Source organism: Staurois parvus, unplaced genomic scaffold (assembly GCF_062004578.1).
Source record: "Staurois parvus isolate SC_StPar_1 unplaced genomic scaffold, SC_StPar_1.0 ptg000256l, whole genome shotgun sequence".
NCBI lineage: Eukaryota > Metazoa > Chordata > Amphibia > Anura > Ranidae > Staurois > Staurois parvus.
This window is the reverse complement of record NW_028318052.1, coordinates 756,578-773,503: the sequence shown is the minus strand read 5'-3', so window position 1 is coordinate 773,503 and position 16,926 is coordinate 756,578. Positions and strand designations below refer to the sequence as shown.

Genomic DNA, 16,926 nt, shown 5'->3' with positions numbered 1-16,926 from the left:
TCTAGATCTGCAAAGCTGGTAGAGACATACCCAAAAAGACCTGCAGCTGTAATTGCAGCAGTGATTCTACAAAGTATTGACTCGCGGGCTGAATATAAATGCACGCTACAGATATATATTTGGAAAAATTGTTGAAAACCACTTATCATTTTCCTTCCACTTGACAATTATTTGCTACTTTGTCTTGATCTATCACATAAAATCCCAATAAAATACATTTGCGTTTTTGGTTGTAACATGACAAAATGTGGAAAATTTCAAGGGGTAGGAATACTTTGTCAATGCACTGTATATATCAACCATATGTTCAGTAGCCATGAGCACTCCTCGTCTGTAAGGTGAGGGCTCTGTTCAATAAAAACACTATCATATTTAATATTAGATCCTATCAAGAGTGTCACCTGTATCGCATCCCGATCAGCATGTCAGAGAAGGCTATGCAGCGTCATCGCTGCTAAGCTGTGTACAACCAATTGTGCTGGCCCTCCAGAGCATGTGCCCATCAGCCCCATAAAGTAGCCAGCACTGGGTCCTAATGTGCTGCCGCTACTAACATGGAGACAGAGACCAGGGCTGTCAATTGCAGGACAGCAACCCTGGTTGTTTGGCCACTGGTGACTGTCCTATGGACAGGGGAACTCAGTCTGTTTTTTCATAATGGGTGGTTGGCAACACTGCTTAGGCCCCCCACAGTGGCAAACTTCCAGGGCCCAGTAGAAAGTGCGACTTCTGTGATCATGGTAGTTCCGCCACTAGGTTTAACATTGATAAATGTCAAGTTATGCACTTGGAGGCTAAAAACATACATGCATCAAATACACTAGGAGGAGAACAGCTGGAGGAGTCAATGGTACATCTTTACATCTGGAGGAAAGGAGATCTACCCTCCACATATGGAAAGGCTCCTGCACAGTAATAGCTGTGAAATTTTGGAAATGACTCTCCCAGTTCGGTAGATTGTTTTAAAAAAAAAGCTGGATGCATTCCTAAATACGCAAAATATAACTGGATAATAACATTGCTAGGTAGTAATTTTTCCCCCGCTGAAGCAAATTGGATTATGCTTTATTGTGTGGTGTTTTTTTTTGTCATCCTCTGGGCCACCCATGGGTATAGGACTGAGTATATATGACTATGTAACTATTTACAGCTAGCCCTGTTGCTGGGAGGACTCTAGCGCTTCAACTAGTTTATATATCTATATACTGTATATAGTTTAACTTCTTGCCGACCGCGCATAGCCGAATGACGGCTTCACCGCGGCCAACCAGTTCTGAGTGGACGTCATATGACGTCCTCCCAGAACGCGCTCTCCTGCGCGCCCCAGGGGGCGCGCACCCGGCGATCTCCATGATCGCTGTGTCCTTCGGACACAGCTGATCACGTGATGTGGTGAAAGGCCGATCCCACCGGCCTTTTACCACGTGATCAGCGGTGTCCAATGACACGCTGATCACAGGGAAATGCAAGTGCCGGTTCTCGGCTGCACTTTCCTCACGCTGTCAGATCGTGAGGAAAGTACTGCCGAGAACCGGCAGTTGTCAGAGCGGGGATCGGCACCGATCATCAGGGCACTGATGATCAGTGCCCTGATGATCGGTGCCCAGCAGTGACACCCGCAAGTTCCGCCCAGCAGTGCGCCCACTAGCCCCGCCCACCCGTTCCCAGCAGTGCCCCCACCTGTGCCCAGCAGTGCCCCCACCTGTGCCACTCTGCAGTGCCACCTACCTGTGCCACCTACATGTGCCCAGCAGTGCCACCCACCTGTGCCCACCCACCAGTGCCACCCACCTGTGCCCACCAGTGCCACCCACTTGTGCCCACCCACCAGTGCTGCCCACCAGTGCCACCCACCAGTGCAGCCCAGCAGTGCTGCCAGTCAGTGCCACCAGTCAGTGCCCAGGGGTTGTGCCAGTCAGTGCCGCCAGTCAGTGCCCAGAAGTGATGCCAGTCAGTGCTGTCTATCAGTACCCATCATCAGTGTCACCTATCAGTGCCGCCTATCAGTGCTGCATATCAGTGCCGCCTATCCGTGACCCCTAATTAGTGCTGTCTATCAGTGCCGCCTATCCGTGCCACCTCATTAGTACTGCCTATCAGTGCCCTTTAGTGCTGCCTATCAGTGCCCATCAGTGCCGCCTATCAGTGCCCATCAGTGCCGCCTCATCAACGCAAATCAGTGAAGGAGAAAAAATACCTGTTTGAAAAATTTTATAAAAGAAACAAATAAACTTTTTTTTTTTTTCAAATTTTTTGCACTTTTTTTAATTTATAGCGCAAAAAGTAAAGCGCCCAGTGGCGATTAAATACCACCAAAAGAAAGCTCTATTTGTGAGAAAAAAATGATCAAAATTTCATATGGGTACAATGTTGCATGACCGCGCAATTGTCAATCAAAGTGCGGCAGCGCTGAAAGCTGAAAATTGGCCTGGTAAGGAAGGGGGTATAAGTGCCTGGTAGGCAAGTGGTTAAAGAAAGCTGGACTTTGGCTGCAGAAAAAGGGTGATACACTTAACAGAAGCCCTCTTAACTGTTTGCCTACTGCGGCAGTTTTTAAATTAGACCCCGATCTCTCCAAAGAGCCCTCCAAAGCAGCTGACCAAATGCTGGTTTAATCGACTGCTTAACTGACCGTTAGCGCGGCAGTGACAGGTGCTCTTTATAAAGAAATCTGTTACGTTTTTTAAAATAATTTTTACTCAAACTCATTTTTCTTTTTTTACATGTTTTATTTTTTTTAAATTATTTAACTTTGTTGCTATCGCAAACGGTAAACAAGCCCCTTGTGATAGCTCTGATGCTGCCTTTCACAGCATCTGATCAAACACACACTGTGTTTGATCAGATGCTTCCCTGACTGTACTGGCCAGAGAATGAAAGCACTGAAAGTGGAAGTGACAAAGTCCTTGTTGCTTCTGGCTTCATTAGTCACAGAGGGGATTGGGGAATGGATGTTCCTCCATCTCCTCTGTGGGAACTCCTCTGTGGGTAACCAACCTAACTGATTACAGCAGTCCCAGGTTCCATGTGGAACAAGTGAGCTTGGGAATAGCTTCGGGCCCTTCCGGACGCTGAAAAAGTGATCGGACAGCTGTAAAGCTGCTTAGATCATTTTTAAAGTGAGTCATTGTGCACAAGGAGATTTACATGGTAAAGTGGGAAAGTGTGATATCTGTTTGCAGTAGGAATGCACCAAAATATTAGTGGCCGAAATGTATTGGCCACATTTTACTACATTTAGGGTGCATTTTTCATAGGTCATGTGACTCAAAAAAAAACGCCTCAAAACGCAACATTTTTGATGGCTATTTAATGCATTTCAGGCCTGGTTTACATCAATGCAGTTTGCGTTTTGTCCATTTTGCAGTGCTTTTTGCACACACGTTTTTTACACATTTTTTGAATGCGTTTTGTGCATCAGAATGCGGCAAACACTTCGAAACCGCACTTTACGAGTTTTCTGTAACCTCTTCCATTGAAGTCTATTGAACCAAAAACGCAGCAGTTCAAAAAATCATAGATGTGAACGTGTCCCATAGAAAAACTATGGTAAATGGACTGTAGTGTGTTTCTGCAAAAAGTCCTAAAAAATGCATTGGTGTGAACCAGGCCTCAAGGGGAAGTGTGTTTTTGGTGTTTTTTTTTTAACTCTCCAAATATGCACCAAAAATGCAGCAAGCAGGATTTTTAACACTGCAAGGAAAGTGCAATGTACCAGTGTGAAGACATACATTGAATTTAAAGAAATGCATTTTTCTTGAGCTTTTCTTATACCTTCTTTTTTTTTTACTCAAAAGCGCAGCAAAAACTGCTCAGTGTGAAAGCAGCCTATTGGCCGAAAGGTGCTGAAAATAAATTTATAGGGAAGCTCAGTCAGGGAGGACAGGAGAAACACAAGAGGCTGGGGGAGGAGGGAACCCCACAGAATCGGCCACACCAGGGAAGTACCCGCACCCCACACCGCTTCTGGGTAGGGAAGGGAGGGGGCATCTACTTGACGATCCAGCAGAGCATGTGGGTAAGGCTCCCATGACAAATCATTCTTTCCACCAGAGTGGAGGGGATGTTGGCCAGGGTAACAATGTGACATGGACTGCAGGCACCAGGTCATGTGTGTGTCCGGGAGATGTTTAACTCACTGGTCCCGGTCCAGGATGGGGCTTGTTAGGACCAACCCAGCACTTAGTTAAAGGTCTGTGCGTGTTCGTTGTCCAAGCTGGGGTCATCACTCTAAGTTATCCAGTCCCTTGCCCAGCCCAGCTGTTGATCACCGCAGGAAAAAATCAGACAAAAAAAAGAAAAAGGTATGGAACCACAAGTTACAGCAGAGAATCAAGTCCTTAGTTCTGAACACTAGGCAAAAAACTGGATTGCCTTTAGCAGAGATCAGGTTTATACCAGCTAGGATTGCCCATAGGAGGTGCTGTGTTCTTTTCTATCTCCTGTAGGTGACGCTATAAACCTATGGACAAGATTAAGAAGAGCTGGGTCTGTCAATGAACGTAAGAGAAATTTTTTTTATGAGCCTCTTTACAAAGACTGGAAAGACATTTTCTGCGTGTTTTGTTTTTTTTGTATTCATTTGGTTTTTGTAATTGGATTGATTTTTTTAACACACTGATGTATTTTTATTATTAATATATATCTCTTGTTTACATACTAGTTAAGATTTAGTACCTTTAGTGCTGTATTATCCATTTTTACAGATTTGCTATTATAATATATTGTAAGGTTTTTCTGAGGATTTCAAAATCATTAAAAAAAAATGTTTTTCCTTAGTCCTGATAAAGGTGACATATAAAGCCCTTAACATGTGTTGGCTTATATTAAATGAGGAAATGAATATTCAGTTTTTGGACTTATAACATGCTGAGTACCGCTCCATTCTTCTACTTTGTTGAGTTGACCCAAAGTGACCCATTGGGGTACTGCCTCTCATGGATGATTATATTACTTTAGCCTTCCACTTTAAAGAAGGACCAAGCCCAATGTTTTTGGATTTAGCCCTTCCAATTCAAAAGGTCACATTAACTGAACTCATTAATTGGCTGGTCTGAGTGGTAGAACAAAGTATGTGCCAGTTTCAAGGATGGATACATGCTAGCCACAGACAAACATGTTGCTGCTGAGTAAAGGGTTAGAAGAAATTTAGTTGTACAGAGAGGCTTTTTATTGAGTTCTATGTAAAAAATACAAACTTGAGCAGAAAGGTAGCTCCTGGAAGAAAGTAATACTGTCCAGACCACTAGGCTTTAGCTTTAGAATCCAATTATCATCTGTTCTAAGGTATATTTTTGCTACATACAGAGGATGAAGAAAGCAACAGAAAGGAATAAAATTTGGGGTGCATGATATGTACTTAACGTATGAAAAAAAAAACCATGCAAAAATACTCACCCGAGACTTCTCCTCTAGTCGTGTCATCATCACTATAGTGGCAGAACGCTGCTCCCATACCATCCGCCAGAAGTCTCCGAAGGTGTCTGGTAGAGGACCTTGTGTAGCTATGTAAGCATTTTGTTTTCGGTATCCATCAATATAGTTAGCATTGACGTAGTCACTGCCAAGAATTCCTGCAAAACACAACATCCATTATGTATTGTTGTAAGATAAAAGCAGGACTGAATAAAATAATTGGCATAAAGATTAAAAAAAAATACAATCAACTTTCACTATATGAAACACAGGGTTATGATTTAACAAGACAATCAGGGTTATTTAACAAGGCAAAATGCAACAACTTTGTAAAGTTCAGCAGTCTCTGTGTCAAGTATAGCAAATGTATTACCTTAATAAACTAACCTTAGGGCCCGAGTCAATGGGCTTTTTTTCATTTTAAGAAGTTTTACATTTCCATACAAGTCTATGGGAATACAAAACCGGCCTAGCACAGATCAGTAAGGTCATCTATAGGTCAAATGTACCTGGTATTACATTCTGAATAATCCTAGAAGTGTGTTAAACTGATGCTAAACATTGGCATAAGCTCAAAGCCCACTGACACAGATCCCTCATGGTTAAATATTGTAGTTAATCAGGTTGAAAAAAAGTCCATCCAGTTCAAGCAACAGAAAATAATAATAAACAGATTAATAGTAAAACTCCACATACAGAATCCCATACCCATAGGTGATCCAGGGGAAGGAAAAAAGAAAACCCTATGAAGCATGGTCCAATTTGCTCCATCAGGGGAAAAATTATTTCCTTCCTGATACTCCAGAAGGCAATTGGATATTTCCTGAATCTACAATCCCGGTGTTATTACATACAGTATTCAGTGGGGAAAGAAATTATTTGATGCCCTGCAGATTTTGTAAGTTTGCCCACTTACAAATAAATGAACGGTCTATAATTTTTAAATGATAGAGAGAGAATATCAACCAAAAATACAGAAAAAACACACAATACAAAAACACGAGTTGCAGTTCAGTGAGTAAAATAAGTATTTGATCCCCAAGCAAAACATGACTTAGTATTTGATGAGAAACCCTTGTTGGAAAGCACAGAGGTAAGATGTTTCTTGTAGTTGGTTACCAGGTTTGCACACCTCCGGTGGGATTTTGGTCCACTCTTCTTAACAGATCTCTAAATCCTTAAAGTGTTACTAAACCCACAACAGTAAAATCAGTTTGTATATGCAGTAAAGTATGCTTGTTAAACTCACTAAGGGGTAAATCCTCCATATTTTGTAAAAAGGATGGAGGATCCTCTCCTCTCTAATCCTCTTGAGGCGATTGGACGCAGACAACTATTTTGTTAAAGATCCACCATCTTGTATCATACTCTGCAAATATCATTCTCTCTCCCTCCAGCCCCCTCCCCTTGCAAGGAATGTGGTCTGTGTGTGTGCTGAGTTCAGGAGTGCACAGGGCACAGCTGGATACGCTTCATGGTTGTAAACCCAATTAGCTGGTTCTATGATGTTTGTCAGACTCTTGCCTTGGCCTGGTCGTAAAGCTATAAATCAGTCCGTCACTGGACATGAAAAGCATTCCAGAATGGCAGCAAAACATACATCCCACTTGAAACCACTTTTTCATACAAATTCATAAATCCCAACAGGAACAAGGTACAATAAAACAAAGCATATATTCAGATAGGTCAGTTTATTACAAGTCACCTGACACATTACACCCCTATGTGGCACCTACACGAGAGTAGAAAGCAATATGTCAATATCTGGAACGGTAAGATATGTCATATTTGATGTCTGGACGTTCAGGATATCATTCTGCATATTAATCTACCAGTGGCTAGGCTGCTACATGTACCTAGTGTAGGTTATTGGCCATGGTATAAATGTGGGAGGGATTTGGTCATAGCCTGAGTCCCCGCATAAACACCCCTCCCCAAATGAGGCGATTGGTTCTCTGCTTTAAGGAGACACCCTGCTGGGTTCCTAGAAAAAAGGCTGCCATGCCTGGAGAGGAAGTTGAAGAGATTCTCCCTTTTAACATCAGGAACCAATTTTGGGAGAAAAGGAGAAAAGGAACCCTTTTGTTCAGGACATTTGAACTCTGCTTAAACCAGGACTTCTGCAAGCATTCTACCTTCTTAAACTTCTTCCTTTATCTCTCTGTTGTGTTATTGTTCTATTTATATATTTATTGGTTACATCTTTTCTGTAAATATTTTTATTGCACCATTTTGACCTTTTTAGTAATAAATCCTATTTTCTGAAAAGTGTTGAACTGTTTCTAAAGCTCTTTAATGCAAACTAAGAATCCCTGTCTCTGAAGAGTGCTATTGTGTGTTTTAAAACTTCTGCACACATCTGTCTGTGGTGGCAGTGTTTATACAGACGCTTATTCAAACATCATAGTGTTACTGCTAAGATTTGTGAGTTTCCTCCTTCTCTGCAAAAAGGTGGTGGTGGCAGTGTGAAGGGTTAATTGTGTAATTAACCTGACCCAGTAACAATCGCTCTCAGGCTGCTGGCACATAGATTGTGGTCCAGTGAGCTGGAAAATCTCTGTGCAGAGGGCAGCTGAGAGTGGCATTGCTACGCAAGTGGCAGCGCGGTTTTAGATTGGCTAGTCCTTCGGTCACAAGTTGGTGAGAAGAGCTGGGGTCTGACACTGCGCCCGTCAAACCTCCCCTTCTTCCAGTGTCTCCTAAATATCTCCTGATACAACAGAGGTTCGGAGGCACGCTGCACATGCTCAGTTTGGTGTGTATTGCTAGAGATTTTTTTTCTTGGGAGAGTGCATGTGATCAGCACAGGGCCAATACGAACTCTGCAGACAGAGGTTAGGGGTAGTGCATCCTTCCTACAGGAGAATGAAAACTCCTACAAGCTGTAACCAGTGCTTTGCTGGACACTGATAGAAGTCACAAGACTGCTCTAACTGCTGATGAGAAAAGGTATTTAGCGGTTTATATATACTAAAATAATTGCACTTCCATGTTCTGTGTACCGTGGGAGACCACATATAGTGAATGCAGGGTACTGGTTTTAGTAACACTTTAAGGTTTCTTGGCTGTCATTTGGCAAACTGAAGTTTCAGCGCCGTCCCTAAATTTTCTACAGGATTAAGGTCTGGACACTGGCTCAGCCACTTCATGACCATAATGTGCTTCTTCCTGGCCCCTCAATCCAGCAAAGTCGACCTGCACCTTTAGAAGACAAACAGCCAGAAGCATAATGTTTCCACCTCAGTGCTTGACTGTAGGGATGGTGTTCTTAGGGTCATAGTCAGCATTTTTCTTGCTCAAAAATGGACAAGTTGATTTAATGCCAAAGAGCTTAATTTTGGTCTCATCTGACCACAGCACTTTCTCCCAATCCTTCTCTGGATCATTTAGATGTTCATTGGCCAACTTCAGACGGGCCTGTACATGTGCTTTCTTGATACGGGGGACCTTACAGGCGCTGCAGGATTTCAATCCATGGTGGCGTATTGTGTTACCAATGGTTTGTTTGGTAAGAAACAGACCAATCCAGCACACTGGAAGTTTCAACTCTCCAAATGAATTTCTTGTGGTGGATATGGGTCAGGGATGGCTGGTCATGTGATGAGGAATCATGCAGCTGTCAACAAAGATCCAGGAAGATTGGAGGAAGCTCAAAGATAAAAGTGGTAACAGCACGAGACCTCCATCAGCATATTTATTTGAAATAAAAAACGTAGCACAGTTACAGTGCTTAGCATAAATCAGTACACCCAGATTTGTCAGAAAACCTTTCCTTTCCGAATCAACATTTTCTGTGGGACACTATATTACAAAATACTCCCACAAATGTGGGCCATTGATTGCAAACAAGATTTGTTAATTTGCACACACAAAAAACTATTTTTCCTATCAAATTAATTCAAGACCATGTTGCAAAAATGAGTACACCCCAATGAAAGTCTAAGGAGCAAAGCTAAATTTTAGCAAAAAAATCCTAATTTTGGACAACAAAATCCTAATTAACAAGAATAACTACAGGTGAGTCTAATTATTCATTAAACAGGTGACCAGCAAACAGTTGGTTATAAAAGGGCGTTACTCAACAAAGAAAACCCCTTCCAATTTCATGCTGTCAGCAAAAGTGTCACAAAAATTTAACAAAGATGAAATAGCAACCATCTCACAGAGACGTCCTGGCCATCCATGAGTTAACACCTCGACAGGAGTGTCTTCTGATGAGAAGAAACAAACAAAATCGCCATGCAAGTTCACTGCAGTTAGCTAAAGAATTAGAAAGTCAAACTGGGGCGACTGTTTCTCTTGACACAATGTGGCGTACACTGCAGAGGAATGGCATGCATGGGTGTTGACCACAAAGGAAGCCTCTCTTAAAGCCCATGCTTAAAAAAGCCTGCCTAGAAATTGCCAGGGTCCATGTTGAAAAAGAATAAGACTAATGCGACTCTGGAGTGATGAGACCAAGATAAATGTTTTTGGAACTGATGGCTTCAAAACTGAATGGCGGCACAAAGGCGGGGAGTACAAAAGTAAAATGCATGGTGCCTACACTGAAACATGGTGATAGCAGTGGACTTCTGTGGGGCTGCCTGAGTGCTGCTGGTGTCGAGGAGTTGCATTTCATTGATGGTGTCATGAATTCACAGATGTACTGCTCTATATTGAAAGAGAAGATGCTACCATTACTCCGTGCCCTTGGTCGACGTGCACTTTTCCAACATGACAATGATCCAAAACACACATCTAAGGCCTGCCACTGTTGCATTTCAGAAGTAGAAAACGGTGAAAGTGATTCAGTGGCCAAGTATGCCTCCTGATATGAACCCAATCCAACACCTATGGGGAATTTGGAAGAGACAAGTTGAGCATTACTCTACATCCAGCATCCAGGCTCTAAAAGAGGTTGTTCTTGAAGAATGGAAAAAGACAGATGTTGCAATATGTCGCCAACTTGTTCATTCCATGTCTAGAAGGCTTGGTGTTGTCCTTACAAATCATGGAGGTCATACAAAATACTACATGGAGTAGTTTTTGTTGTGGGATGTATTCATTTTTGCATCAACTAACTTGAGTAAAACTGAAGATTTTTTAATATGTTATACTATTAACCTTACTTTCATGTAATGAGCTAAACAAATGTGCTATAAAACTCAGTTTTATCAAAATTTTGGAAATTGTTCTTGTGTTCGATGAGATATTGTTCAAAATCGTACTTTTCAAAAGCGGTGTGCTCTTTTTTGCTGAGCACTGTACATATTAAAATACAGGTGTTTAGCACAGGGGAAGCACAGAGATATCCTCAGCTGGTGGTGTGTGGTCGCAAACCATATTCCTCTTGTGCTAGAGGGGAGAGAGTGTATGTGTGATCTGACAGGTGTCAGAGACTCGCTGGAGCTTGGCGTTCTGGAGCATTGTAGTCAGCCTTCTGGTGATTCTCGTGTGTACCTGGGAGAGGTGGGCGGTGTAGGGGGCGGTAATGCATTTCAAAGGGAAATTCTCCTTTGTCATAACTTACCCCAGTGATTAGGAAGTAGGTTTAAATAGCGATCCGAACGATCAAGGGGTAATTATCATTGTGGGGGACCAGATTCTCAATGGGAACTTGAGCACTGTATTGCTGTAGCTGTTATACTAGAACAGATTTATGAAACAATGTGCTACACACAAAAAAAAAAAGTTACAGTTATTAATAAACATTATACTGTGCTGAGAAATAGTTATGTAAATAAATAAAAGTGGCTATATGACTCTTATTTGCCCCATTTACTGCAAGTATAAAACCGGCATTTTTTTTCAAAAGACACAAATTGTTGAAGACATTGATTAAGAAAACATAAATTGTAGAGGACATCAATTAAAAAACGGCTCACATTTTAAAACGTATATAGGTCTAATGTTATATATATACGTACACATATATACCCCGTTTCACCAATGCAAAAATTCTACAATAAATTACTATTATAGGAAATAAACTCATGGATTGCTGTTCATAGGGCAGATAAAGAAAAAAATGATGAAATTAAATAAATATTATGATATATATATATATATATAGTTAAAAACTAAAAGGAATGTAAAAAAAAAAGGTTATCAGTGTTGGTAAACTGTAGAACAAACATCAATTGTATTGCTTCTTTGCATCTGTGCATTTGGAATTAGAGAATCATATGGACCTCCAATTCTTCATTCAATCCTTTGGGGGCCAATGTAGCTAACGTAAATGTTTCTCTGTTAAACAGCGTTTGTAATCTTGCAGCAAAAGATCCTGTTTTTGTAATGGCTTCAATAACCCAGATTTTTAGCCACTAGTGTCTTTGTTTTGTTTGGGTGTAAAGTGCCTAGGAACACAATGTTCAACTTCTGCTGCTTCTGTAAGTCTTCTATGTGTACCGAACCTTGTTCTAACCGTTCTAATAGTGTACCTTACACTGCTTCACACAGTTTAAAAGGAGAAAGTTAGTTAGACTACTGGTTTAAGGGTTAGTAGTATTCTGTTTCAGCTGGCTGGAAGCTAATTTATTTCTCATGCTAGGGGCCTTTCTGTATGTGAATGTAGGATGGTTTGGTAAAATATCTCCTAGTTTTGAATCTTGTTTGAAGATGTTCCAATACTTTTTTATTATCCTTTCCATATTGCGATATTTGCAGTGGAATTGTGTGAAAAGCCTGATTTTATTTTGTTCCACCTTATTATGTTTGTCACCTATGCATTTTTTCTGAAGGGGATGGGCTTCCAAACATTTAGTTTGGGCTTTCAGCAGGTCTTCTTCTTGGTACCCTTTCTCTTTAAATTTCTGTATTAGAACTGAACTTTGATTGACATAGTGTTTGTGTTTAGATTTTTACCTTTAATTTAAAGAACTGACTTCTGTTTTTCTGCTCTTATGTTTCGTACCCAGGGTGATGGTAGCTGTTGGCATGAAGGTAAGGGTTACCTGCAGATTATTTGAAGTGATTTTTGGAAACAATAGTAGCCTCTAGATGGCCCAATTCTAAATAACAAAACAACTAAATAGTCAAATACAAATTTTCCAGTTTCCAAAATGGCCACCGGCCGTTCGCACATGTGCAGTATGGAATTTGGATTTTTTTTGCCAATCAATGCCTAATGATGTTTGCTTACATGTGAGTGCAACCATACTTTAAATAAATGTTGTAATTATAGTTTTACACTATGTGGAGTGCTCTTCCTTTGCATGTTTTCCACTACGAGTCCAAGCCTTATCCTGAGTGGCTAAGGTACCCTAATTAAGGTCCATTGTTTGGAAGATCCTTATCTGCTCTTTTGGAGATCTGGAGGAAGATTGGAGTGTCAGGCTTTCTGGATTGTTTAACAAAGCGCGATTGACCACTCTTTCTGTAAGCCTGCCTTCTGTAGTAGTGGTTGGTGACACAACAACTGTCCTTGGATTTTTTTTGTTTCATCACTGCCTCTGGGATTTTTCTTATGTTTTTGGATAGACTATTTTTTGACACACTTTTCACTGTTTTCTTGTGATTATTTGTCACTTTTTTAAGCACTGCACTTTTATGTATTTATTGTTCAGCTGCTGTATGTTTCACAATTAATTTTTGATTGATTATCTATTGTGGTTCTTATTAGTGCAGGTTTATATATATATATTTATCTTTAATTCATCTAACGTGTCTAACCCAAGAATGTCCTGTTCATCTCAAATGAACTGCGGTTCAATGAGATTGACTGGCATATCAGGTGAATTTTTATTCTGACGATCAGAGGGTGCTCTTACTCCTGATTGAATGTGATAGTATCTTTTGATGGTCAAATTCCTTACAAACTTGTTTAACCACTTGCCTACAGGGCACTTTTACCCCCTTCATGACCGGGCCAATTTTCAGCTTTCAGTGCTGTTGCACTTGAATGACAATTGCGCAATCATGCAGCATTGTACCTATATGACATTTTTTTATCATTTTTTTCACACAAATAGAGCTTTCTTTTGGTGGTATTTAACCACCACTGGGGTTTTTATTTTTTGCACTATAAACAAAAAAAGCAAAGAATTTGAAAAAAAAAATGTTTTTCTTTGTTTCTATTTTAACATTTTGCAAACAGGTAATTTTTCTACTTCACTGATGTACATTGATGAGGCTGCACCGATAGGCAGCACTGATGAGGTGGCACAGATAGGCAGCACTGATAGGCTACACTGATGAGGTGGCACTGGTGGGCATTGATGAGGAGGCACTGATATGCAGAATGCTGGGCACTGATAGGCGGCACTTATGGGCCCTGATGATCAGTGCGTGTGTCCTCTGTGACATTTGACAGTTATCGGTAGTACTTTCCTCATGCTGTGACAACATGAGGAAAGTGCTGCTGATTACCGGCAACTGTATTTACTTTGTGATCTGCTATGTCATTGGACACAGCTGATCATGTGGTAAAAGGCCGCTGTGATTGGCCTTTTACCATGTCACGCGATCAGCTGTGTCAGTAGGACACTGCGATCACTGACAGCGCCGTGTGTGCGCCGCTGGGAGCACGTTCAGGGAGGATGTCATATGACGCCCTCCCAGAACCGGACAATTGTGCTGTAGCTGTCATTCGGCTATAGCATGGTTGTAAAGTGGTCAAATCTTTAAAAAGTGTTAGGATAGAATGTGGAAGAAAAAAAACAATTCCTTTTGTAGTAAAGAAAGTTCAGCTTGGGTAAGGGCTCTAGAAGACAAATGGAATATTTTTATGATGCCATAAGCGGTTTGTTCTGCTCCATTTTGCTTCTTTTGTTTACCTCCTCTTTTTCCTCTTCTCTTATTTTTCTTTTGGTTTGTTTGCTGACTGTGGTCCCAACTGCCTTGAGATCACTCACAAGCTCCTCCCGTGTAGTCCTGGGTTGATCCCTCACTTTTTTCATTATCACCCTTAACCCATGGGGCGAAATCTTGCATGGAGCTCCAGACCGAGGGCGATTGATGGTTAATTTGCAGTTTTTCTATTTGCGAATAATCACTCCAACAGTTGTCTCCTTCTCACCAAGCTTCTTGCTGATGGTCTTGTAGCCCATTCCAGCCTTGTACAGGTCTACAATCTTGTCTCTGACTTCCTTTGACAGCTCTTTACAAGCTGTCATTAGGAGCGCCTTCCTAAATTGACAGGACTAATCTGTGTACTATATGAGCACATAGCCAGTCTGTGCGAGCCAAAATAATTGTTGGTTGGTAGGGTATCAAATACTTATTTTACTCACTGAACTGCAACTCAATTTATAACATTGGTATCATTTGTTCTGGATTTTTGGTTGATATTCTGTCTCTTTCATTTAAAATACACCTATGATAAAAATTATAGACCCTTTATTTCTTTGTAAGTGGGCAAATGTACAAAATCTGCAGGGGATCAAATACATATTTTCCCCACTGTAAATGTTACTATTCAGTTATATTTTGTGTATTTAGGAATACATCCAGCCACTGGTTCTTGAGGAAGCCTAGTCCACATTTTCACAGCTTACAAAGCTGTGACAAAGCCGCTCCATGTGTGGAGGTTAAGGCCCCTTTCACATGGGCAGTCTGCCTGCTTCATCAGACCAGTTTACATCAACTTTTTACATCCACTATCTGGAATCCTTAGCCACTTTTCATTTTTTGTTGACTTGATTAAAAAACTACTTTTAGGCTTAAAGATTACTTAAACCCCCCCCAACATTATATATTTGCAGAACGTAGACAACCTAGAGAAGAAAAAAGTGGTTGTTCCAATTTTTTAAGTCACATGATATTAGCGCAATTTATGGAACGCAGAATTTAAGTAAAAAATACATTCAAAATTATTTTAGGGCACACAACAATAATTTACCCAATTTTTTGTAAAATATAAAAGAAGTTGCACCGAGTAAATAGATACCCAATATGTCAAGAATTAAAATTGTGTGCACCCGTGCTACAACAAAAAAAAAAAAATACCCCATAACTTCCATAGGCAATGCTTTAAAAGCCCCTACAGGTCATCAGTTTAGTGTACAGACAGGCTCCCTCACTTGCCCGCTTAGATCTACTTCCGTTTTTTAAATGGAGCAAAAGTAAAGCTATGATTCCTTTAAAAAAAAAAAAAGGATCATAACGTATGCGCATATAAACGGATAATCATTTGTTTACAACTGTTTGTCCACAGACATGCATTGATGTCCGTTTTTCATCCGTCAATGGGTGGATGAAAAATGGACAAACAGTGCACAAGTGTGAAAGAGGCCTCTCTTTCCTTCAGATATAAAGTGTGCCCCCTTGTCCTTTGTGATGCTGTGAATAACTCTACACCAAATTCACTATATGAACCACGTACAGTATGTATTTATACAAAGTGATCATATCCCCCCTTCAGTGCAGCTAATCTTTCCTCATAGCTGAGCTCCTCCATGCTTCTTAACAATTTGGTTGCCCTTCTTTAAACTTTCTTCAGTTCCCCAATACCTTCTTTGTGAATTGGTACCCAAAACTGAACTGCATTTTCCAGATGGAGTCTTACTAAATATTTGTGTAGAGGCAACATTATGTCCATTTTGGTAATACTACTCTTGTGGTTCACAGGAGTGACTTACTTTTTCACTTACTGAGACGGGGATCAGGGGGAGAGGCTGCAGGAGCTGCCACATGTTACATGTTCCACCCTAAATACGGGTAGAACATGTAACATGTTGCAAAAGGTCACATTGATGCAGCAGCATAGAGGTGAGTATGAAGGTTTATTTTATTATAAACCCCAAACTTCTCCTTTAACCCCTTCACGCCGACCGCAGACGCTGGGAGGCCGCACATTTGCGTTCATGTAACAAAAAACATATGTGCTAAGAGCGCGCGCCCTGCACGCTCCCAGCACACATGTGCAGTACTCACGGAAAGGTCCCAGTCCGCTCTTTCAATCGGGACCTTTCCCGATCATGTGACCGTCCGTGACGTCACGGCGGCCACATGACACTAAGCCCCGTCCACCTCCCGGCGCAGGAACTCCTCTTCACGCCAGGACGATCCGGCCTGAAGGGGTTAAGAAACGTTTGGGAAATTGTGAACGAATGAGGGGGCTGTGTGGGTGGACTACCTCACGGCTGCGCTGTTTTCGAATTGTGACAACAGCTGCGGGGAGAGGATCCCCGCCTGCTGTCACCCTGAGGTGGGGAACAGGGGGTGAGGCTGCAGGAGCTGGAGCATGTTACATATTCTAACCTAAATACGAATGGAACATATTCCAAAAGGTCACAACGATGCTGCAGCATAGAGATGTGTATGAAGGTTTATTTTTTTTTTTATAAACCCCAAACTTCTCCTTTAAGCCTAGCATCACACTTGCCTACAGTCAGTGGGCTGGTTGTGGGTGCAGGAATCGCACCTGCTCCCGCACCCACAACCACCCACAGCCAAATCACACTACTCTTACAAGACGTTCAAGGCTGGCATTCATCCTGAATGGCACTCCCATGTATCTCAGACCGTAGCACATTTGAGCATGCAGGAACAGCAGGGAAACTTCATGGATGAAAGGACCATGCGATTTCC

The 16,926-nt window shown here is 41.4% G+C and overlaps 1 protein-coding gene across 1 annotated transcript in view; it reads right to left on the bottom strand.

The window, feature by feature from the left end:
• PTPRS (protein tyrosine phosphatase receptor type S) overlaps positions 1-16,926 on the bottom strand; it is a 531,027-nt gene that overhangs the window by 80,565 nt on the left and 433,536 nt on the right. The window contains exon 28 of the mRNA XM_089681016.1: positions 5,398-5,573. Coding sequence (XP_089537142.1) covers positions 5,398-5,573 — 176 coding nt within the window. The remainder of the gene's footprint in view (positions 1-5,397; positions 5,574-16,926) is intronic.